The sequence below is a fragment of the Heteronotia binoei genome, unplaced genomic scaffold (genome assembly GCF_032191835.1).
Source record: "Heteronotia binoei isolate CCM8104 ecotype False Entrance Well unplaced genomic scaffold, APGP_CSIRO_Hbin_v1 ptg000314l, whole genome shotgun sequence".
In the NCBI taxonomy this organism is placed as follows: domain Eukaryota; kingdom Metazoa; phylum Chordata; class Lepidosauria; order Squamata; family Gekkonidae; genus Heteronotia; species Heteronotia binoei.
In genome coordinates this window covers 345,081-369,569 of record NW_026800014.1, presented here as the reverse complement: position 1 = coordinate 369,569, position 24,489 = coordinate 345,081, and the positions used below count along the sequence as shown (strand labels likewise).

Sequence of the window (24,489 nt, the reverse complement as noted above, 5' to 3'; positions counted from 1 at the left end):
ACGTCGCATCACAATGTTTTCACAGCAGACTTTCACATACAAGTCAATAATATATACACAATATAGTAATTTCCAGTATATCAGCCATCAGAGGAGTAAGCAATTTATCCAACACTGAAAATTGCTAAGAAATACTCAGCTTTATATATTTAAAAAGGTTGCTTACCTATGTCTGTTCTTCTGAAAGTACCTATCTGTGCATTCACAGTTTTACAATAGTGTAGAAAAACAAATTCAGAAAGTTTTTATAGCTATAATTTATCTGTGAAAACCTCCTCTTTTCAGCAGCAAAACCTCTAACTGTACGTGCCCCCAAGTGGAGGGTTTGTGCCTATATTGCTAAGTTCCTTTTTGTCCACTGCAGCACAGGCAATTTTAGGGAGCTTTTCACCTTGGGGTTTTGCTTCAAAGTCTGCATGTTTATTGCTCTGTAAAGACACAAAGTTCCTCAAATGTGACACACAGAGACTATTAAGTATATATATATATATATATATATATATATATATATATATATATATATATATATATATATATATATATATATATATATATATATATATATATATATATACATATACATATATATATATATATACATATACATATACATATACATATATATATATATATATATATATATATATATATATATATATATATATATATATATATATATATATACATATATACCTGAAAACATAATTATAGCTTTAAACCTGAATCCAAAGACTAAGAACAGAAAGTAAATAAGTACTCCTGTAGATTTAAGTATAGATAACACAAGAAACTAAGCAGTGAAACAAGTTGCCAGTCTTGGCTAACAAATATGTATATACAAGTAGGAATCTACAATGACTTGGCAGAAGGCATCTCACTTCCACCTTCCCACTATTTTCTCTTTCCTGAAAGCCCCCATAGTATCTCTCTTATTCCTACCCCTTCTCTTCTCCCAAGGTTGGGAGCTGGAATCACAACCGATCTCCCAACTATGGAGACCCATTCCTCTTAGGGTTGCTCATCTGAAGTTACAAAATCCCTGGAGAGTTGGGGGTGGAGGGCAAGATTTAGGGAGGAAAACAACCTCAGCAGGGTATAATGCCATAAAGTCCACCCTTCAAAGTAGCCATTTTCTCCAGGGAAACTGATTTCTGTCATCTGGAGAATAATTCTGGAGGATATCGTGCCCCACCTGGAGATTAGCAACCTTAGTTCCTCTGGGAGTGGCATCTATGGCATTATGCCCCACTGAGGTCCCTCCTCAGTCTTCCTCCCCCCCCCCCCCCCAAAAAAATCTAGGAATTTCCAAACCTCTTTATTTCCTCTTTGGAGGGTGGACTCTATGGCATTATATTCAACTGAGGCTTCTCCCCTCTCCGAACTCTGGCTTTCTTAGACTCCACCACAAAATCTCCAGGAATTTCCCAACCTGGAGCTGGTAACCCTAGTCCGGACTGGTCCCAATGAATTCTCCCTCAAAGGCAAAAATAGGTCTGGAAAGGGCCTCCTTCCCCCACCTTTTACTGACATAACCAAGTTGGAATACTATGGTTGTCTAGTAATAGCCACTAAGGGAAAAGTGACTCATTGGCAAAGGCAACTTCCCCAGTGGTCCAATCCTCATCTGCCCTGGGGCTGGAGGGTGCAGTTGCTCTCTGTTGAGTCTGAGCAACACGGAGCTCAGTCAACGAAGGGCAAGGTGAGTCATAAGCAACACAGCTTGCCTTTTATAGAGAGAGAGAGAGAGATGTGTGGTAGTTATGTCCAGGGGTGTCGAACTCATTTGTTAGGAGGGTTGGATCTGACACAAATGCCTGAAATGGCATTGCAAGCTTCTCCCCCCACAGGGGTCTACTCAGAGTGGCAATGGCTCTCCAGTGCAATATCCCTCTTTGGCTGTGTGTTCCCAGGTTAGGGTACTCACTAGGTCAGGTCCATTCAGCAGAGACAAGCTGGCTCAAAGCATCAACCCTTTATTTGCAAGAACACAATTTCAGATAGAAACACTGAAAGTGAATGGATTTTCCATTAAGCTCTCTGGGCCCTATCTATCTGGGCACATATACCTTAATGGAAAATCCATTTCTCATTTCCTTGCAGCTTTGCTTCCTGCTACAAAGACAAGGCATCTGGGAACTTCAGCAGCCTTGGAGCTTCAAAGGGTAAGGACAGGAGGGGGAGGGGGGAGAAAAGAGCCCTGCAGGCCTGTTTAAAGTCATGGGTGGGCCAGTTCTGGTCCACAGGCTGGACATTTGATACCCCTACCCTATAGTGTTACAGTTTTGGGAGAAAATATTTTCAGAAATGGGAAATATCACTCATCAAATTATACATGCCACATCAGCAGTGGCTCTGTTAACAATCTGGGTAGGGGGACAAAATGAAAAAGTGACATCTAATGGATTAATAGTGTTTCTGTTGATGGCAGCCTATAGGATAATAGCAAACAGCTGAAATCTGCAGAATTTTTAACATTACACTTTTAGTATCTTGAGCTATGGCAAATAGCCATGGCAGAAAAACTAACATATCAACAATCAAAGGTAAAACCAAAATGTCAGACATTTTCAAAACGTGGCATAATTTTTTCTTATATACAAATCGAAGAGACACTCAACATTATCCAAGCCCTTCCTCAAATTATGGGGGGGGGATTAAATATGAAATACATAAAGAATATCTCATAGGAAAATAACAATCTTTAAGACCATCAATATTTTTCTCTCTCTTAACTGCACCTGTAAGATAAATTCCCAAAATGTGCTGAATATCAAACCCTCTGTCAATACTTTGATTCAACAATATTTCTTTGTATTCTATGATTTTTTTTCTTATTACTTTGTCCTTTATGTTAGTAATTTAGACAGTTACTTCCTATGTTTGCATTGCCTCATTTGTAGAGTGGTGGTTATTCCTTTTTTAAATACTTTTTTATATCTCATTTAAAACTAATAGGTTTTTTAAAAAGTTAAAGGTCCCACCAGAAGTTGTTTGTGCAAAGAAAAACACTTCCTTGAAAATGGTAAATACAAAAACAAAAGATATTATACATCCACATCTCTTAAAAATAAAATAAAAGCTGGCATTTCCAGAACTGCTACCACCCATGGGCTGCAATAAAGACTCAGTATCTCCATGCAGTTTCTCTTATAATATCAAAGAAAACTATCTATGGTGAGCAAAAGTGTGCTCAAAAATGAAATTTGCAGCACTCCACCATATGTATATCACTCTTGAGCAACTGAGTACTTCATAAGTAAGCAAGTAGAATGGCACTTTCACTTATGCACAATTTTGATCATCTCCAAGTGCAAGCTCCCACACCACATCTGGGTATTTCTCCAGTTCCCATGAGCCACATTTTGGGGAAGCACAAGAGGCAGTGTTGCTCATGGCCTTTGTGATTCTAATGGCTATAACCATATTAAGGTTTACAGATGCATCTTTGATCCAAAAATGATTGAAGCAAAATACTGTAGTTAAAGAATCTGGTTAAATTTGAAAAGGTCTGGATACTGGGGAAAATGTCACTTTTGTCTCTATTGCAGTATCTGCCATTTAGCAAAGGTCATCTCTATCTAGCTAGAACTAATGTGATAATCCATTAGTTGGGTTCGACCCAAACATTTTCTGCCATTATAAGGTTCTTTCAATAGCCATGGCAGTTGGAGACAGGTGGGTGCTTCCTTGTTCAATTTCAATCCCATCCAAAGAGGACTCTTCTTTGCACCTTTTTGAACTGGATGTTGTTAAATAAACATGTCCTTTAAATCATTATTTGCTTCTAGAAGAGTTTTGATTTACATGACCAAAACCTGGCTGGACAACTTACAAATGTTGGGTTCTCATATGGAGTCACCTAGTTACAGTCTTTCATCTAGCTTAAATTAGGTATGCAGTCTTGCATCTACCTTAAATTGGGAGTGCAAAGTGGAATAGTTATAGTCCTCCATGTCTATCTCGCTTTTCTGTATTGAGCTGGCCTTGGTTCAAGTGGGCTAGCAAAAATGCCTGCTCATGCTGCATTTATGAGGGGTTGGTGTATGAGAGTTCAAGACTGCTCAATGTACCATCATTGCCTCAACCATGTTCATGCCTGGCAGAACATCTCTGTCTTACATGCTCTGCTGAAAGGAAGTGAATCCCACAGGGCACAGATGTCATTTGGCAGAGAATTTCACCAGGTAGGCCAAAAAGGCCCTGGTCCTGGTTGATAACAGCTAGATCTCACTCAAGCTAGAGACCATCAATAAGTTCTTATTTTCAGAGTGAAATACTCTTCTCGGGGCATACAGGAAGAGGCAGTCCTAAATGTATGTAGGTCTCTGACTACTCAGGGCCTTAAAGGTCAAAACCAACACCTAGAACCTGATCCAATAGTCCACTAGAAGCCAGTGCAGCTCATGCAGCACAAGTCAAATATGTGCCATCCGAGGGGTACCAGTTAGGGTCTGTGCAGTCATGTTCTGGATCAGTTGGAGCTTGCGGATCAGTCCTAAGGGACTGGCCCATGTAGAGTAAGTTACAGTAGTCTATCCTGGAGGTGACCATGGCGCAAATTACTGCAGCAAGGTCAGAGTGAGACAGGTAGGGAGCAAGCTGCCTGGCTTGGCATAGTTGAGGGAACGTCAGCCTAGCAACTTGGTGACCTGGGCCTCCATAATCAAGAAGGCATCCAGTGTCATGCCCAAGCTCTTGACAGCTGGTACATGTATTAGAGCAGGGGTGACTAAACTGTGGCTTGGGGGCCACCTGCGGCTCTTTCATGCATATTGTGCCAGCTATGCAGGTGCAAATGAAACAAATACTTCTCGGTGTACTATAGGAGTTCCACCCCCAGTCTGAAGTTTTGTGAGAGGGATAATATTCTCTAGGTGTGCTGTCTGGCATTGCATTGCAGAGGTAATATAGTCTGGAAGCTCACCAGAGGTCGAGGCGGCACTTAATGCAGGCTTACTTTCAAATAAGCATGCTTAGCATTGGGACCTCAGTCAACCTCTGAGTGCTGACCCACAGGTATGTAACTGTTTCTGCCATGTGTGAAGCAGGGAAGGAGGGAGACATAGGCAGGTTTGCAAGCTCTTCTCTTCCACCACAGAGGTCACCCAGAACCTAGAGCAAGCAAAGAGAATGCAAGTGCCAAGGAAGCCACTGGAAAGAGGGACAGAATTAAAGAGGGTGGTGAAGGGTTCCCCCTTAGTTTCATAGCTCTAACTTTGATGTCGAGGCAAAGAGAAAGGCATAATGATGCAAATAGTGATAAGAACATAAAAGATGCCATGTTGGATCAGGCCAGTGGCCCATCCAGTCCAACACTCTGTCACACAGTGGCCATAAAAACCAAGTACTATCAGGAGGTCCACCAGTGGGGCTAGAAGTCCTCCCATTGTGCCCCCCCAAGCACCAAGAATACAGAGCATCACTGCCACAGACAGAGAGTTCCAACTATACGCTGTGGCTAATAGCCACGGATGGACCTCTGCTCCATATGTTTATCCATTCCCCTCTTGAAGCTGTCTATGCTCGGAGCCACCGCCACCTCCCTTTGGGTGAAGAAGTACTTGCTTTTATCTGTTCTAACCTGACTCCTCAGCAATTTCATTTTCATTGTATTGTGAGAAAGGGAGAAAAGTTGGCTCCCTTCCTGGAGTGCGTCGACCTAGCAACTGTGATCCACGCAACGGTCACTTCGAGGTTAGACTACTGCAATGCCCTCTACATGGGGCTGCCCTTGTACCGAACACGGAGACTCCAGGTAGTCCAGAACACGGCGGCCAGGCTGTTGGAGGGACTACCAGGGTGGGAGCCTGCACGGCCTGGGCTGCGCAATCTGCACTGGCTGCCGGTTGTCTACCGTGTTCGCTATAAGGTGCTGGTTATTACCTTTAAAGCCCTATATGGCCGAGGACCTGCCTACCTAAAGGACCGCCTCTCCCCATATGTACCCCGGAGAGCACTGAGATCTGGTTCCCAGAATTTATTAACAATCCCTGGGCCAAAAGAAGTTAGGCTGAAGGCCACTAGGGAGCAGGCCTTCTCGGTGATAGCCCCTCGTTGGTGGAATGACCTTCCAGAGATGGTGCGAGCCCTGCGGGACCTGAACCAATTCCGCAGGGCTTGCAAAACATTTCTTTTTCAGTTGGCATTTGAGACATCTTGTGGTATTTGAGACAGAACCTGATTAACGAACGAACAGATACTTAGCCATCTTATATACATCAGGACTATATCATTTTAGCACCTATTTTATATGTTTTATGTATTTTAAATAACTTATTTGTAATTAATGCTTAAATTGCTATGTTTTATGTGAATCATGGGACTCCCATGTCTGCTATACTGTTTAATGTGAATCATGGGACTCCCATGTCTGTTAGCCGCCCTGAGCCCGCTTAGCGGGGAGGGCGGGATATAAAAATAAAATATTATTATATTATTATTATTATTACCTTCTCTATCCCACGCATAATTTTGTAAACCTCTATCATGTCACCCCGCGGTCAACGTTTCTCCAAGCTAAAGAGCCCCAAGCAATTTAATTTTTCTTATTAGGGAAAGTGTTTCAACCCTTTAATCATTCTAGTTGCCCTTTTCTGGACTTTTTCCAATGCTATAATATCTTTTTTGAGGTGCAGTGACCAGAATTATACATAGTACTCCAAATGAGACCACATCATCGATTTATTCAGGGGCATTATGATACTGGCTGATTTGTTTTCAGTTCCCTTCCTAATAATTCCCAGCATGGCATTGGCCTTTTTTATTGCAATTGCACACTGTCTCGACATTTTCAGTGAGTTATCTACCACAACCCCAAGATCTCTCTCTTGGTCAGTCTCTATTAGAGGCACCCCATCAAGGGCTGCAAGTTGGCATCCCATTTCCAGTCCCCCTCCACCGAGCCACAGAACCTCCATCTTACTAGGATTCAGTTGCAACCAGCTCTGCTTTAACCATTGCACTATGGCCTCCAAACCCTCAGCTAAATTCACAGGAGTGGTGTCTGGCTGGCCAACCATCAACAGAAATAGCTGGGTGTCATCCGCATACTTGTGGCAAAGCAGACTGAAACTCCATGCCAGCTGGGCAATGCGGCACAAGTAGATGTTAAATAACATTAGGGAGAGATACCTCAGCAATATTGTCTCCCCAAACACCACACTCTGTCCGCCATCTTGGAGAAATGAGGAAAGCTGCTGTAGGACAACCCCACAAATTCCAGCATCGGCAAGACAGTGAGCCAACAGGTTGTGGTCGATTGTGTCAAACACCACTAGTAAAATCAGCAGACCAACTTGCTTTGATCTAAGTTCCTGCAAAGATCATCTGTGAGGCAATCAGTGCCGTCTCCCTCCCAAAGCCAAGGTGGAAGCCAGACTGGAACAGATCCAAGACCAATGCGGCATCCAGGGAGCTGTTCCGCCACCACTCTCTCAATGACCTTGCCCAGAAACAAAAGCTTCAAAACTGGGTGGTAATTGACTGGCTCCATAGGATCCAAGGGGTTTTTTTAAAGAGCAGAATAACCATCACCTTCTTCAGTCCCCTGGGGAAGACCCCTGAACCCAGGGACAGATTTATAATGTCTTCCAGGGGGCCTTGTCGCTCCCCCATTGCTGGTCTTCACTAACTATTAGGAATACAGATCTAGGGGAGAAGTGTCAGTCTTCACGTCTCAGGAGAGCCAACTGAGGTTGTCAAAGACTGAATCCAAAGATGGCCAAGGGACCTCCAGTTCATGTACTATATCAGCATTGTCTCAGAGGTTGTGGCTGAGCAACGAGACTTATCTGACAAAAAAGCTCACAAATGCCACACAGCTTAAGGCCAAATTACTACTATTTTGTCCCCTCTCAGAGAGAGATGTAAGGCACCGAATTACTCTAAAGAATTCTGCCAGGTGAGAGTTAGAATACACAATGGATACCACATAGAATTCCTTCTTTGTGGCCTTCGCCACCATCTCATAGGCTTTCACAGACACTCTATAAGATGCTTTTGTACCTTCATTGTGAGTTTGCTGCCAAACTCACTTTAGTCATCTGAGTTCCTGCTTCATCCCCGAGTTCCTCAGGATACCAGGGAAACACTCTTTGCCGGAATGAACAGGATGGTGGGGGGTGACCATCCATGGCTTCAGAGAGACAAGAATTCCAGTCCTCTATCAGCTCATCCAATGAACTGCCAGAGGTCATCGGTTCCTGCAGAAATTCTCACATTTGATCCAAGTCCTGTTGGGTTTTTGGCTCTGCCACAGTGACACTTGTTCTGCTGAGTGGATTGCACTAGTTCTGCAGCTTGCCTTGCTAACATGCCCCTTCTCCACACTTTACTTTCTACTATAGAGATTCTCTGGGACAATCTGTGCTGAAATTGTTTTGTTGGGATAGGACAAGATCTAATTTTCAGTCATTATAGGGTTAACATATTTGTTTTGATTCTAGCAAAGACCTGGCCTGGAAGTACAACCTGGCTCAGAGTCAATCCTGTGTGTTAATTGGTGTATTTGATAGACCGATAGGACAGTTTTAATTTATCAGTGTTTCAGTTGACTAATGAGTCAAGTTTCTTCCTATCAAAATTATAGAAAAGAGGTTAATTGCCTATTAGCCTCAGCTACATCTCTGTCTGTATTGTGCCTGCCACCCTTATTTTATGTACCTTTGTAGAATAAATATGTAGTTCTTAGAACTTTGTTATTTTCCTAAGAACCATCCCATCTTTTCCCTTCTTAATAGACTTAAAGAGCTTTATTTTAAATAACAATCCATAACTTTCATGCCTTGTTTACCGAACATGTTTCAGGTGGGGAAACGTGTTGGTCTGAAGCAGCAGAACAAAGTTTGAGTCCAGTGGCACCTTTAAGACCAACAAAGTTTTATTCAGGATATAAGCTTTCAGGTGCAAGCAGACTTCTTCAGATACAGTAAGATGTTTTTATTGTATTTTGTTGTTTTATCATATGTTGTACTCCACCCTGAGCCCTACGGGAATGGGCGGAATAGAAATATACTAAAATAAATAAATAAAATAAAACAGAATTTCCTCTTTTCCTCAGCCATTCCATATTGGGGTGGGGGGCTTGTTGTATGCCAAGAGGTGTAGAATTCATGACAAACCGCTTCCTCCCAGACTACTGAATAAACTCCAGGAGATTTGACATACACTATAATGGCCCCATAGGGTATAATGGACACAAATATATTTGGTACTCCTGAATATTTCCTGAATCCAAATACCATACTGATATTGGTATTCAGGAATATTGGTAAATACCAATATTTTTCAGGTCCAATATACCCAAATCTGGAAACAAAATTATTGAATGTCTGTAGTGGTTAATGAAACCCTTTGTGTTCCTTATCATAGTTGGATACAAGTTCATAAGAAGAGATCTTATCCCATTACTAGCCAATATGTATGTCTTCCTTCTTTTGAAATATTAGTTATATGTACAAAGCAGATAACATAGAAAACAAGTTACCTCTAGAGAGGAAAAAGAATTATCTTTTTTCTCTCCCCATCGGTGGTGACTAGGCTGCACCAAGAAACTTCAACAACATTTTTCAGGGCAGTTCATAAATAAAACTCTTAATTTTCTTTAGCTTAAACTGCCCAAGTACATAATGTGTCATAATGATTAAAAAAGATTCTAACAGGGAAATACCAAAGTTCACCATTTCCTTCATCTTTCCCTTCTATTTAGGTGACACGAAGGGAAATTTTAAAAAACCAGGAAAATAGATGGGTAAATCTTAAACAGTTTCTTAGGATTAGTCAAAGTTAAATTAAAATAGTTTAAGTATTCTTGTTTGTTCGGTCTTGCTAGATTTTACATTCTCAGAAGGGATCCTGTCAGTCTTTGCCTTCCTCCAGAGCAAAATCTGTTTCCCATCAGAGGAAGGCACTGCATTTAGGGTTGCTAACCAGTAGTATTAAACCAGTTTTCTTCCACCCAAAGCCTACCACACAAGTCTACATAAAGACAGTACAAAGAAACAAGTACTAATGCACACACAGTACCATTATATTTCTATTATGAAAGAGCACGTGCAAAAAGGGGGGGGAAGCCCTACAAGGCTATTTCAGGACAGATCAGGCAGCATTTATACACAACTCCAAATATGGAATTCAGGGACGTTAGCAAGAGTTTGTATTACTATGATTTTTGGTTACTTATACAGAGAACATGAAACATAACATCCATATTTTAAGAAATAGTTTTTAGACGCCTACCTGAGAGATTCTGCCATCCGTCTTAAATCTTCATTTTGCTGTTTTAACCGTTCAAGTTTTGCAAGTATCTTTGACAGTTCTCGACTAGAATGATCTGGATGTTCATTGTCTCGTACCAAATGTCCACCTATGTAAAACAGCAAGGTTCCCCAAGCAAAGAGGATGAGCATAATCCAACGCCAGGAACCAGTCCATGGCCGCATTTTCAAATGTTCAGTCCACCACCAAATAGATTTTGTTCACAAAGCAAACATTGTAACTTCTTTGTACAAAGATTCCAAGGTGTCTTCACTTTTGATTTACCACATTGTATATGTCACAGCATATCTCCAACAGCAAATCTTAAGAACAATTATAATTAAGAATGTGTAATCCAAGTTCTAGTGTCATTGATGTTTTCTTTTAATAGTCTGTGGAAAAGAAATAAAATGAAAGTTAAATTTCATCTGTTATAAGTTAATAATGTACTTAAAAACATCGAAAGTTCTTTGGCTACTAAAAAGCCCACTGACAGCATTACAACTTTTCAGCAACTATACAGGAATAACTTTCTACATCCACTGAATAACTATGTTTAAGAATATAACACATTCCACTCTCTAATGGCAAACTTTTAAGCTCTCAAGCCTATCCATCAGGAAGCAAGATGGGCCCATAAACAAATATGCAGAAAAAGATTTGTTTGTAAATTTAAAGGCCCAAAATTGGTCCCAACAAGCATTACCCTGCTCTCTGCTCCCTATGAGTCTTGGAACATTGAAGGCAACTGAACATCAGCAAAAAGCGGGGGTGAAGAGGAGAAAAATGGTCAGTTGAGCCCCTTATACTATCCTAGAACAGGCCAATTATTATTAAATAAATACAATACGGATTTATCCTCTCTTATACTGGGCTATATAATTGGCAGAGACAAAACATCACAAATGCTAATTTGTACCTGCTCAATTTCACTAGCAACTCTAAACATACCTGTTGTCTTAATATTCAAACTGAAATATGCTCACTCAGGCTTGTATCTGAACAGGCTCTTTGCCATTTGAAACTTACCTTTTGCTTGTAGAAAACCTATTTCACGCTTAACACTAGAGCCGTGCACAAGAACAGTGACACAAAATACAGAGAATTTCTTCCACTTGCTGAAGTATGACAAGTATTGTTTGGTTACCTGCCAAGAGTAACCTGCTTTTGAGCAGGTCAGGATCTTTCCTGGGTGACCTGTAATAATGCAGCCTGCAGTCAGCCAGGTTAAGGTCTAAAGGCCATTGGTCCCATTCCCCCAAACACATGCAGGATTCCCCAGTTCAGCCAGTTGGTTATTCAGTCCTTATGGCATACAGTACAATGAAACAGTGGACAGCACCCTTCCTGCCTCACGGCTCACAAGTTCCCCTCATTACTCCAACTGTCATCCTCCCCTCCCAGCCTATAACTGCTGTTTTAAGTTTTGCCTTAAGAAGCACCTAGGCTTGGCTAACCTGCTGCCCCACCTACTCCCAGCTGCCGCTAATGGCTGCTGGCTTGATCCCTCTCCAAGGCTGTTAAGCCCTCACCAACTTCACCTGGGATTTGTCTTGTCTTTTCTGAGCCAGGCTTCTCAGAGCTGTTGGAATACCCTTTTTCTTATATAGGCATGCTTCAGGGTTTTCCTCACAAGGAGCACCTCTCTGTCCTGTCCTGTCACATGTTTCAAATAAAAAACAGGCTTTATTTATTCAAAGATATTTTGAAACGTATGGCCAATTTGTACCAATATCTCTATCACATACATAGCTGTTCTAACCATAGTCCAAATGCATTCATAACAGACCTAGCACTGAACAACAGCAATTACTTCCAAGAGTGCGGAACAATTAAAACAAAAAGTACCTCAAGATCTTTTCCCCTCTCAATCTCAGCAAGTTCATATCCCATTAGTTTATACTTGAAGCTGAGATTTTTTGTTACAGTGTGCATCACCTTACACTTATCAACACTGAATTCTATTTGCCACATTGCCACCAAATCACCCAATTTAATAATAATAATAATAAATTTATTCTTATATCCTGCCCTCCCCCGCCAAGGCAGGCTCAGGGCAGCTCACAGAGCATGGTATACCATGATTACAATAAGATACAATCATTACTATAAAAAGCAGTTAAAATATAATTACATCACATTAATCAGTTAAGTTAAATACACATTAAAATATTATAAATTATAGATTAAAGTGCTACAGTTCGATATATGCATAGGATGGCTTGATGTCATTTCCCGGGTTCCATCTTAAAAGCAAGTTGAAAGAGGACGGTTTTGCAAGCCCTGCGAAATTGATTTAGGTCTCGCAGGGCTCACACCTCCTCTGGTAGTTGATTCCACCATTGGGGAGCCATTGTAGAGAAGGCCTGTTCCCTTGTTGTTTTCAGTCTGGCCTCCCTTGGTCCAGGGATTTGTAAGAGGTTTTGAGAACTAGATCTTAGTGCTCTCTGGAGAACATATGGAGCGAGGCGGTCCCTAAGGTAGGCAGGTCCTCGGCCATATAGGGCTTTAAAGGTAATGACCAGCACCTTGTAACGAACTCGGTACACAATCGGCAGCCAGTGCAGCTCCCGCAGCCTAGGCCGCACATGTTCCCACCATGGTAGTCCCACTAACAGCCTGGCCGCTGCATTCTGCACTAGCTGCAGCCTCCGCTTTCAGTACAAGGGCAGCTCCATGTAGAGGGCATTAAAGTAGTCCAATCTCGAGGTGACCGTTGCATGGATCACAGTTGCCAGGTTGCTACGTTCCAAGAAGGGGGCCAACTGCCTCGCCCTCCTAAGGTGGAAAAAGGCGGATTTAGCAGTGGCAGCTATCTGGGCCTCCATTGTCAAGGAAGGCTCCAGTAGCACCCCCAAACTCTTGACCCTGCGCACTGGCATCAGTGACGCACCGTCAAAAGTTGGTAGGGGGATCTCCCCTCCTGGCCCACCGCGACCCATGCAAAGGACCTCTGTCTTCGCTGGATTCAGCTTCAGCCCACTCAGCCTGAGCCAACCCGCCACGGCTTGCGGTGCCCGGTCCAGATTTATAGGGACATCATCAGTCCGGCCGTCCATCAATAGATAGAGCTGGGTGTCATCAGCGTACTGGTGGCAACCCAGCCCATACCTCCGGGCAATCTGGGCAAGGGGGCGCATGTAGATGTTAAACAACATCGGGGAGAGAACTGCCCCCTGAGGCACCCCACAATTAAGTAGGTGTCTCTGGGACAGCTCTCCTCCAATCGCCACCCTTTGTCCCCGACCTTCAAGGAAGGAGGAGAGCCACTGTAGGGCTAACCCCCGGATTCCTGCATCGGTGAGGCGGCGGGTCAGCAGCCGATGGTCGACCATATCGAACGCAGCCAATAGGTCTAACAACAGCAATACCGCCGAGCCACCTCAGTCCAGATGTCGCCGGAGGTCATCCATGAGGGCAACCAAAACTGTCTCTGTCCCATGGCCCGGGCGGAAGCCGGACTGGCACGGATCTAAGGTGGAAGCGTCATCCAGAAAATCCTGTAACTGCAACACCACAGCCCTCTCTATAATTTTGCCCAAAAAGGGCAGATTTAAGACCGGCCGGTTGTGAGCCAATTCGGCCGGGTCTGATGTGGCCTTTTTCAGGAGAGGGGGGACCACTGCCTCCTTCAGGGGTGTTGGAAAGGAGCCCTCTGAAAGAGATCTATTCATGATGTCCCGTATAGGACATCTTAGCTCCTCCTGACAAGCCTTAATTAGCCAGGAGGGGCATGGGTCCAGATCACAAGTTGTTGGGCGTGCAGTGGCAAGGACTCTGTCAACTTCCTCCAAGCTGAGCGGGTCGAAACAGTCCAAGATCAAACCAGAAGACACGCATTGGGCCTCGAGTTCACTTACTGTATCCAAATTGGCAGGGCAGTTGTGGCGGAGCGACTGGATCTTATCTGCAAAAAATTTCGCAAAAGCCTCACAGCCTATCTCCAATTCCTTAACGTTTGGGTTGCCTTGTGGCAATGTAGTAAAGTTCCGAATTATCCTAAACAATTGTGCCAGGCGCAAATTTGCAGATGCAATCTTAGCCGCAAAGTATTCTTTCTTTGTGGCCTTGACTGCCATCTCACAGGACCTCATAAACTTCCTATAAGATGTTCTAGTTGCTTCGTCACGGGTACGTCGCCATTGCCTCTCTAGCCGTCTGAGACCTTGTTTCAGCTGGCGTAGCTCCAGGGTATACCACGGAGCCAGCCTAGTCCGAGGTCGTAAAGGGCGTCGAGGTGCGATCTCATCAATGGCCCTGGAGAACCGGCTATTCCAGGTCTCCACCAGGCCATTGAGAGAATCGCCAGAGGGCCAGGGATCCCGCAGAGCCATTTGGAACCGTTCCGGGTCCATCTGGCTCCGCGGGCGAGCCATAATGAGCTCGTCGCCTAAACAGGTTTGGGGTGGCATATCTACACAAGCCCTGAGGGCGAGGTGGTCCGACCATGGCACCGCTTCAGCAGTTATATCATCCACCATCACCCCGGCCGCAAAGATCAGGTCTAACATGTGCCCGGCCTGGTGAGTGGGGGTTGTAACAAATTGAGAGAGTCCTAGCGTCGCCATGGAAGACACTAGGTCCGTTGCCTGACTGGAGGCCGGGTCATCAGCATGGATGTTGAAGTCACCCAGGATTATCAACCTTGGGTGCTCCAGCGCCCAGCCTGTCGCCGCCTCGAGCAAGGACAGTAAGGCACTTGCTGGTGTGTTTGGCGTACGGTACACCAGCCAGATCGCCAACCTCTCTCCAGCCTCCCACGCCAGACTGGCACATTCAATACCCTCAATCTTTGGGGCCGGGAGCGTCCTAAAGGAGTAAGCCTCTCGTATAAATAATGCCACTCCTCCCCCCGCCCGCTAGTCTGCGATTGGTGGAAGACTGAATAGCCCGGGGGAGCTGTTTGTGAGAGGGCCACTGTATCTCCCTCTCATACCCAGGTTTCAGTCATGCAAGCCAGGTCCATGTCCTGTTCGAGTAGAAACTCTCGAAGGACTGAGGTCTTATTATTAATGGACCTGGCATTGCATAGCATCAATGACGGAGGTGAGTTATTCAGCATGACCCTACTACCTGTCACCCTTGGGATGGGACACAGATTGGAGAAGGATCGAGCACTATCTTGTCTCAGTCCTCCTCCCTTATATTGTCTGCTCCCACCGCCATACCTCCCCCTCCCCAGGAGCACTGGAATTCCTAGGCCAGCCACTCCCCCCTGGTTGCAACCACTATCTTAGCCACCACCAATGCACTACTATCAATAATACTCCTCAGTCTACTCCGCCCTACTAGATCCCAATATTCAAATTAACCCAGTAAACCCCAACCCTCAAATTCCCTTGTATATTAATTGGTAAAAGTTTAAATCAAAAAGCAATAATTAATCATAAATCCCACCCTGTTAGCCATCCCTAAATTAATTAGCTAAAAATTTATACAATTCAAATCCAATATATATACAGTAAACTAATCAAAATGAGTTAATTAGTAAAAACTTTAAACTAGTAGTTCGTGAGTAGATGGGGGTAAGATGTTATTAGAGTGCAAATAATTCTTCTAATTAAGGCAAGTACAAAGTAGGGTGCCAGGGGTGGTGTGTTGCGAGGTAGAATGTTAGCTATAGTAAAGTGCAAAGTGCAAAGTCAAACGCCAGCGTTGAGGGAGTGCCGTACCAGACGTAATGCTGAGAGCAGTAGAGATTCTTCCAGAGTCATTCCAGCTATTTATAGAGATTCTTCCAGAGTCATCCTTGGTTTTCACCATCCTGAGTAATTTTGTGTCATCTGCAGACTTGGCCACTACATTACTCACCCCTAGTTCCAGATCATTTATGACTAAAGTAAATAAAACCAGCCCCAATACTGATCCACTGTTTACTTCCCCCCAGTGTAAGAACTGTCCTTTTATTCCTACTCTTCACTATCTGACATTTAACTCATTGTTAATCCATGAGAGAACCCACCCTCTTATCCCACAACCTTGTCAAAATCCTTTTGAAAGTCCAAATATATAATGACTATCATCATAATCAAAATCATCATCTCTACTGCTTGTAGCCAAAGCTCTCTGGGCAGTTTGCAAAAAATATAAAACAATAAAATACAATAGATAAAAACATTAAACATTACCAGGTCACTGCTGTCTACATGCTTGTTCACTTTCTCAAAGAACTCCAAAAGGTTGGTGAGGCAGAACTTTCTTTTACAGAAGCCATGCTAATTTTTCCTCAGCAGACTTTGTTCCTCTGTGTGCCTAATAATTCTTATCTTTGACTACAGTTTCTACTAATTTGCATAGGAAAGATGTTAGGCTGAATGACTTGTAATTTCCTGGTTCCCATCAAGGCTCCTCTTTAAAAATTGGCATAACATTTGCTACTCTCCAGTTTTCTGGTACAGCTGCTGAATTAAGTGATAAGTTTACATATGAGTTACTATATTAATCTCACATTTGAGCTCCTTAAGAACTGTTGAATATATTCCATCAGGACCTGGAAATTTACTGGTTTTTAATTTCCCCAACAGATCTAGAGTTTCATCTCTGGTCACCTCAATTCGACTCAGTTCTTCAGACTCCCTTCCTGAAAATAGTGGCTGTAGCATGGGTACATGCCCACTACGCTTTCCACAGAAAAGCAAAAAATTCACTGAGCTCCTCTGCCATCTCCCAATCTTGCTTAAACAACCTCTTTATTCCTTGATCATACAAAGGCCCAATTGCTTCTTTGGCTGGTTTCCTGCTCCATTTAAAGAAATGTTTATTATTTGCCTTGACACTTGTATCAACCTCCTTGGATTCTCTTTTTGCATGTCTTTGTTTCTCAGGGACTTTACTACACAACTGATTGGCAGATGATTGGCAATTTTTTTAACTGTCAGATCTGTGACAAGCTACTGTAGACAAGATATGCTGACATTAAAGTGGCCATCACAGCGCAGTTTTTGTTTTTTCTTTACTCAGGCAAAGACTCAGCTAGTAACATATAAAGGAAGCACCTAATCTAAAATATAGTGCATGGTTAAACAACACTGGTTATGTTATAACATGATTAAAATTATGCACATTAAATCCTGATAAGAACAGGAGAGGGAACCTCTGTTAAAGTAGGGGAAAACCTGTCAATTAGACCTCATACTAGTAAAATTACAGAGCCATTTTCCATAGTATGATTCACTTTGTACTTCCCCAGCTTGGCCACTTGGGGCTACTGTGATATCACACAATCATCCAGTTGTGTATGTGCAGGCATTCTTGTGTGCCTATGTGTGGGCATCTCTTCCATCCTTAAGACAATGCCACATGCTTGTTTATTATAAGCCTCCATACCACAAAATTACTTTATCATTAGTACCAGCTTATAACCAAAATCTCTGCTATAGGCACAGCAGTTCACCAACATCTACCATCTCCAGATATGTCAACTTACCCTGCCCCTTTACCTTTGATACGTCAAGTATTTGGCAGCTGAACATTAAGATCAGACTTAAATACATTGTCTATTTCTAATTCATCTCAATTAAATATTTGAAAGTATTAGCCTAAGTCATCCAGAAGAACCTTCAGAAAGTCTTAAAAATGTGATGTCTTTCTCCCTTGAAATCCAGGATACAAATGTGGCTCTGTAAAACAGCAAGTCCAACCATATCAGGAAAAAAATGCTGGACTCCACCTTCTCACACTTCAGCATGCATCAAATTCAAATGAGAGAGGACAAAAGTGCAGTCATATAGCAGCCTAGACAGGAAAAAGAAGGCACAGAGCTATGCCCACTGCATTCTCATGTAGGGTTGCCAGGCCCCCATGTGGAGGTGGGGTTCCCTGCCCCCCATCCACCAATCAGCTGACCAGCATCGGGACTTACCAGCAGAAAGAGGAAGGCCCAGGCTACATTGCTGGTGTTGCACAGAAACTGACTTCACCACACCAGCAACTTCCTGATGATGCTCTGGTAGATAGATAATTTTAGATAGATAGATAATTTTATTTGTATCCCGCCCTCCCCGCCGAGGCAGGCTCAGGGCGGCTAACAACATCATACAAATTTCAATTATACAAAAAAGCAAAAAACACAAAATTACATTTAAGCATTAAAATTCTGATTAGGTTTAAAATTAGTTAATTAAGTTAATAAAAGTGCTAATACTGTTCTTTAGGATGGCGGTTATCATTAACAATTTCTTCCTTCGTCAGCGAAAGCTAGTCGGAAGAGGAAGGTCTTGCAGGCCCTGCGGAATTGTTCAAGGTCCCGCAGGGCCCGCATTTCCTCTGGAAGTTGGTTCCATAGGCTCGGGGCTACAGAGGAGAAGGCCCGGTTACGGGTACATTGCAGCTTCACCTCTCTCGGTCCGGGAGTAGTCAACAAGTTTTTTCCGGCTGACCTCAGTGCTCTCTGGGGTTCATATGGGGAGAGACGGTCCCTAAGGTAGACAGGTCCTCGACCATATAGGGCTTTAAAGGTAATGACCAGCACTTTGTAACGAACCCGGTATGTAACTGGCAGCCAGTGCAGCTCGCGCAGTCCAGGCTGTATGTGCTCCCATTTAGGAAGCCCCAGCAACAGTCTAGCCGCCGCATTCTGCACCAGCTGCAGCTTCCGGGTTCGGTACAGAGGCAGCCCCATGTAGAGGGCATTACAGTAATCCAGTCTCGAGGTGACCGTTGCGTGAAGTACCGTTGCCAGATCTTGGCGCTCTAGGAAGGGAGCCAACTGCCTTGCCCGCCTTAGATGGAAAAAGGCTGACTTGGCGGTGGCTGCAATCTGGGCCTCCATTGATAATGAAGGCTCCAGTAAAACTCCCAGACTCCTAACCCGGTGCGCCGCTTTCAGCGGCACCCCGTCGAAGACCGGAAGAGGTATTTCCCCTTCCCGAGCGCCCCGACCCAGACAAAGGACTTCTGTCTTCGCTGGATTCAATTTCAGCCCGCTCCTCCTCAACCAAGTTGCCATATCCTGCAAGGCCCGGTCTAAATTCTCAGGGACGCAGTCAGGCCGGCCGTCCATCAGCAGATAGAGTTGGGTGTCATCTGCGTATTGATGGCACCCAAGTCCGTATCCCCTGGCAATCTGGGCAAGAGGGCGCATGTAGATATTGAATAACATTGGTGAGAGAACTGCCCCCTGGGGCACTCCACAGTCCAGTGTGTGCCTCCGGGATCGCTCGCCCCCAATAGCCACCCTTTGTCCCCGATCCTCGAGGAAGGAGGAGAGCCACTGTAAGGCAGACCCCCTCACCCCTATGTCGGCGAGGCGGCAGGTCAGTAGCCGATGGTCGACCGTGTCGAACGCGGCCGACAGATCTAGCAGCATCAGCACCGCCACACCACCCCGATCCAGATGCCGGTGGAGATCATCTACCAGGGCGACCAGTACTGTCTCCGTCCCATAGCCCGGGCGAAAGCCGGACTGGCAAGGGTCTAGGATGGTATATGGGCAAAACTTGTATGGTAGAAGCCAGTTTTACCATAGGGCTTTTGCTCAAATACCAGAGCATGGCCCAGAAATTGCTGGCATGATGACATCACTTCTAGTGCAACGCTAGCAACATGATCTGGGTCTTTCTCTTTCTCCTCATAAGCCCCCCCCCATCCCCTGCCAGTTGCCAGGAGGGACCTGGCAACCCTCTTTCCATGACACTGATGCCAGATATGTAAAGAGAAAGGGCTAATGACAAAAGTGAAACAAGCAAGTCAAAAATATTCTGTTCTGCATACAGAAGGCCTTCTCAGTCATTAATGTTAATAAGAATGCCAAATGGGTAATCTCGGCTTGACTTCGCGAACGAAGATTTAAGAAGGGTGCAGTAGCCCAAGTCTGCTGCAGGCTTGCTGGTGGCTGACAAGACCAATGTGGGATAGGCAGATCCAGCCACAGTGGCTGCAGGGAAAAGTCTGATTTGGGGTTGGTGCTGTAGCAGTGCGATTCTTCCTCAATCTCCTTTTGTCCTCAAGACAAACTATGCGTGTGTTCTCAAAGGAAGAGACAGCCTGGTGGATGGTGTGCCTCCATGCTTTGCGATCTGAGGCTAGGTCAGACCACTGGTGATGGTTGATGCGACAGGTGCCAAGGGATTTCTTCAAGGAGTCCTTGTACCTCTTCTTTGGTGCCCCTCTATTTCTATGGCCGGTGGAAAGTTCGCCATACACAGCAATCTTGGGAAGGCGGTGGTTTTCCATCCTAGAAATATGCCCTGCCCAGCGCAGCTGCGTCTTCAACAGCAGTGCCTCGATGCTTGTAACCTCCGCCCTCTTGAGGACTTCAGTGTTGGTCACAAAGTCACTCCAGTGGATGTTGAGGATGGTGCGAAGGCAGCGCTGATGAAAGCGCTCAAGGAGTCGCAGGTGATGACGGTATAAAACCCATGATTCGGAGCCGTAGATGAGGGTTGTCATCACAACCGCTTTGTAAACATTGATCTTTCTGACTTTTTTCAGATGCTTGTTGCTCCACACTCTTTTGTGCAGTCGGCCAAATGCACGATTTGCCTTTGCCAGCCTCTTGTCAATCTCCTTGTCGATCTTGACATCTGAGGAGATGATGCACCCCAGGTAGCTGAACTGCAGGACTGTCTTCAGAACTGATTCACCTACAGTGATGCAGGGAGGGTGATAATCTTCCTGGGGTGCAGGCTGGTGGAGAACTTCTGTCTTCTTCAGACTAACTTCTAGGCCGAATAGCTTGGCAGCCTCTGCAAAGCAGGACGTCATATGCTGCAGAGCTGATACCGAGTGGGAGACGAGTGCAGCATCATCAGCAAACAGTAGCTCTCGGATAAGTTTTTCCATTGTCTTGGAGTGAGCCTTTAGTTGCCTCAGGTTGAACAGGCTGCCATCGGTGCGATAGCGGATGTAGACACCATCATCATCATCTAGATCTACTGCGGCTCTTTGAAGCATCATGCTAAAGAAAATCGTAAAGAGAGTTGGCGCGAGAACGCAGCCTTGCTTTACACCTGTGCCTATTGGGAAGGGCTCCGAGAGGTCGTTGCAGTGTCTGACTTGGCCTCGCTGGTCTTCATGTAGATCATGGTCTTCATGATGATCATGCTGAGGAACCTTGGGGGACATCCTAAACGTTCCAAAATTTGCCACAGGCCTTTCCTGCTAACGGTATCGAAAGCTTTGGTAAAGTCGGCAAAAGTCACATATAGACCCTTGTTCTGTTCCCTGCATTTCTCTTGGAGCTGCCTGAGAACAAATACCATGTCGGTGGTGCTCCTGTTAGCTCTGAAGCCGCACTGGCTCTCTGGGAGGAGTTCTTCTGCAATGGTGGGCACCAGTCTGTTCAGGAGTATTCTGGCAAGGATTTTGCCTATGATGGAGAGCAGGGTTATCCCCCGGTAGTTGGAGCAGTCTGACTTTTCCCCTTTGTTCTTGTGTAGAGTGATGATGATTGCATCGCGAAAGTCCTGTGGTAGTTTGCCTTGTTCCCAGCAGGTGACAAGTACTTTGTGAAGTGTGCTATGTAGTACTGTGCCCCCATGCTTCCAGATCTCTGGTGGGATTCCATCAATTCCCGCTGCCTTGCCACTTTTCAGTTGCTTGATGGCTTTAACAGTCTCTTCTAGGGTGGGGATCTTATCCAACTCTGTTTTCACTGGTTGAAGTGGGGTGAGGTGGATTGCTGAATCTTGAGCTACGCGGTTGGCACTGAAGAGAACCTGAAAATACTCCGACCACCGGTTCAGTATGGATGCCTTGTCTGTGAGGAGCACTTGGCCGTCTGCACTACACAAGGGACTCTGAGCCTGATATGATGGGCCATATACTGCCTTCAGGGCTTCATAGAACCCTCTTAAATCACCAGTGTCTGCACACAGCTGGGTTCTCTCTGCAAGCTTGGTCCACCACTCGTTCTGAATGTCTCGAAGCTTGCGCTGGAAGTTGCTACATGCAGCGCGAAAGATTGCTTTTTTCCCAGGACAGGAGGGCTGAGCAAGATGTGCTTGGTAGGCAGATCTCTTTTTCGCTAGTAATTCTTGGATCTCTTGATTGTTCTCGTCAAACCAGTCCTTGTTCTTTCTTGTGGAGAACCTGAGGACTTCTTCAGAGATCAACAGGATGGTAGTTTTTAGGTGTTCCCAGAGTGCTTCTGGAGAAGGGTCTGTGGGGCAGCTGGGGTCCTCAATTCTTGACTGGAGTTTTGCCTGGAAGGCAGCTTTAACTTCGGCTGACTGAAGGCTGCCAACCTGAAGCTTCCTCCGAGGGATACCTCCTCTCCTGGGTGTGGCTTTAAAGTGAAGATGGAGATTGCAGCGTACAAGACGATGATCCGTATGACATTCTGCACTGGGCATTACTCGGGTGTGTAAGACATCTCGAAGGTCTCTGGCGCACCAGAATGTAGTCGATAAGGTGCCAGTGCTTGGACCGTGGGTGCATCCAGGTTGTCTTCAGGCTGTTCTTCTGCTGAAAGATAGTGTTGGTGATGGTGAGCTGGTGCTCCGTGCAGAATTCTAGCAGGAGGCGCCCGTTATCATTGCAGTTGCCAATGCCGTGTTTGCCAAGTACTCCTTTCCAGGCTTCCGAGTCTTTACCTACTCTGGCATTGAAGTCACCAAGGATGATCACCTTGTCCTCTGAAGGGGTCTTCCGTACGAGGTTGCGTAGATCAGCATAGAACTTGTTCTTTTCTGCAGGATCTGCTTGAAGGGTTGGGGCATACACACTGAAGAGTGTTGCATGCTGCTTGTTTTGAAGTGGGAGGCGCATGGACATGATGCGATCTGAGTGACCTGTTGGCAGGTTTTCGAGTTTGGAGGCAATGGAGTTTCTGACCATGAAGCCAACGCCAGAAAGGCGGCTCTCAGCCTTTGACTTACCCGACCAGTAGAGGGTATAGCCAGCACCATGTTCTTGAAGACTACCTTCCTCAGGGAAACGGACCTCACTGAGAGCTGCTATGTCAATATTCAACCTGAGAAGTTCGTGGGCAACTAGAGCAGAGCGTCGTTCAGGGCGACCACTGTCCACTGTGTCAAGCATGGTTCTGATGTTCCAACACACAAGCTTTAGTCTTTGCACACTTTGTGAGGCAGGTGCATGCCTTTTCTTTGTTGTTATTTTTCGACCGTAAGTAAGGATGCCCGTTGACCGCGGCTAGCCAACTGGGGTGGGGGAGACGACCTTTTTTAGGCCACCTTTTCTAGGCCCCTCTCCGTGTGGAGCAAGCAGTGCTGTCCCTAGATAAGGCTGCTTGGTCGTTCAGGGTGCTGCCGAAAAATGCTTTCGTCTCCGGGTGAGCATCAGGCGACCAATACCCTGAACCGCCTACATGCAGGATCGGGACTGCGGCTTCCAGTGGCATCTTCCACCTGCCGTATCGCCCCTTGCCCATCGCTGCAGGACTTGGTGTGTTGTGGGTTGTGGATGTGGATATGCCCTTCAGGCCTGTGCAGAGGAATTTTTAGGTGAAGCACAGTGTGCGCGGTACTGGCTCCACCCTTTCACCTTGGGGTCATCTGCCATGGCCCAGTAAGCCGGGACACCGGCAGCGAATCCTCCAGGTGGTAGGTGTTACATTAACGAGCTCTATCTGCCCGGGTTTGATTTTAGAGTTTTCCTTCTCTTGGCTGGCGAGGTTGGTGAGCCCAGCCTGCCCATCCGGTTATACCACCGGACATTCGGTCGCACCATGACGTGGCAAACTCTGTGAGAAACGGGGGGGGGGGGGACCAGCAAGAAGGTGTTGCCACGGATGCAGTAATGCAGGAGAGGCCATTGCAGTGACCATCTGCCAGGCATAGCCGGACAGTGACCACGCGGCATTCACTACACCGGGAAAGGAGAGGCTATGTATTGCGCATACACTTTCCCTGGGGGGGCAGGATACCCAAGAGGGAGTCCACCCCCTCCCCCCCATGTTAATAAGAATGCCAAATGGGTAATAATCACAAGGTAACAATTATTTCTGCTAAAATTAAAACTAAATCAATGGAGTTGAAAAGAAGAAGACAACTGCAGATTTATATCCCGCCCTTCTCTCTGAATCAGAGACTCAGAACGGCTTACAATCTCCTATATCTTCTCCTCCCACATCAGACACCCTGAGGCAGGTGGGGCTGAGAGGGCTCTCAGAGCAGCTGCCCTTTCAAGGACAACTCCTGTGTGCCTTACCTGCTTAGTGTTGCATGAAGATTTAGGAGAAAATGCTACTTCCCTTTAATCCAGCTGTGAGTTTTAATAGCTTTCAAAATGGGATGACTTGGATAGAATTTGCATGGAATAACAAAATCCTTT

At 45.1% G+C, this 24,489-nt stretch overlaps 1 protein-coding gene across 2 annotated transcripts in view; it reads right to left on the bottom strand.

Moving 5' to 3' along the window:
• LOC132590572 (alpha-(1,6)-fucosyltransferase) overlaps nt 1–24,489 on the bottom strand; it is a 407,107-nt gene that overhangs the window by 160,811 nt on the left and 221,807 nt on the right. Inside the window, exon 2 of one of the 2 annotated variants that reach the window (XM_060263509.1) lies at nt 10,237–10,646. The exons of the other annotated variant lie outside the window; for it this stretch is intronic. Within the exon in view, the coding sequence (XP_060119492.1) occupies nt 10,237–10,439 (203 nt within the window). The 5' untranslated portion in view covers nt 10,440–10,646. The remainder of the gene's footprint in view (nt 1–10,236; nt 10,647–24,489) is intronic. 2 annotated transcript variants of the gene reach the window in all.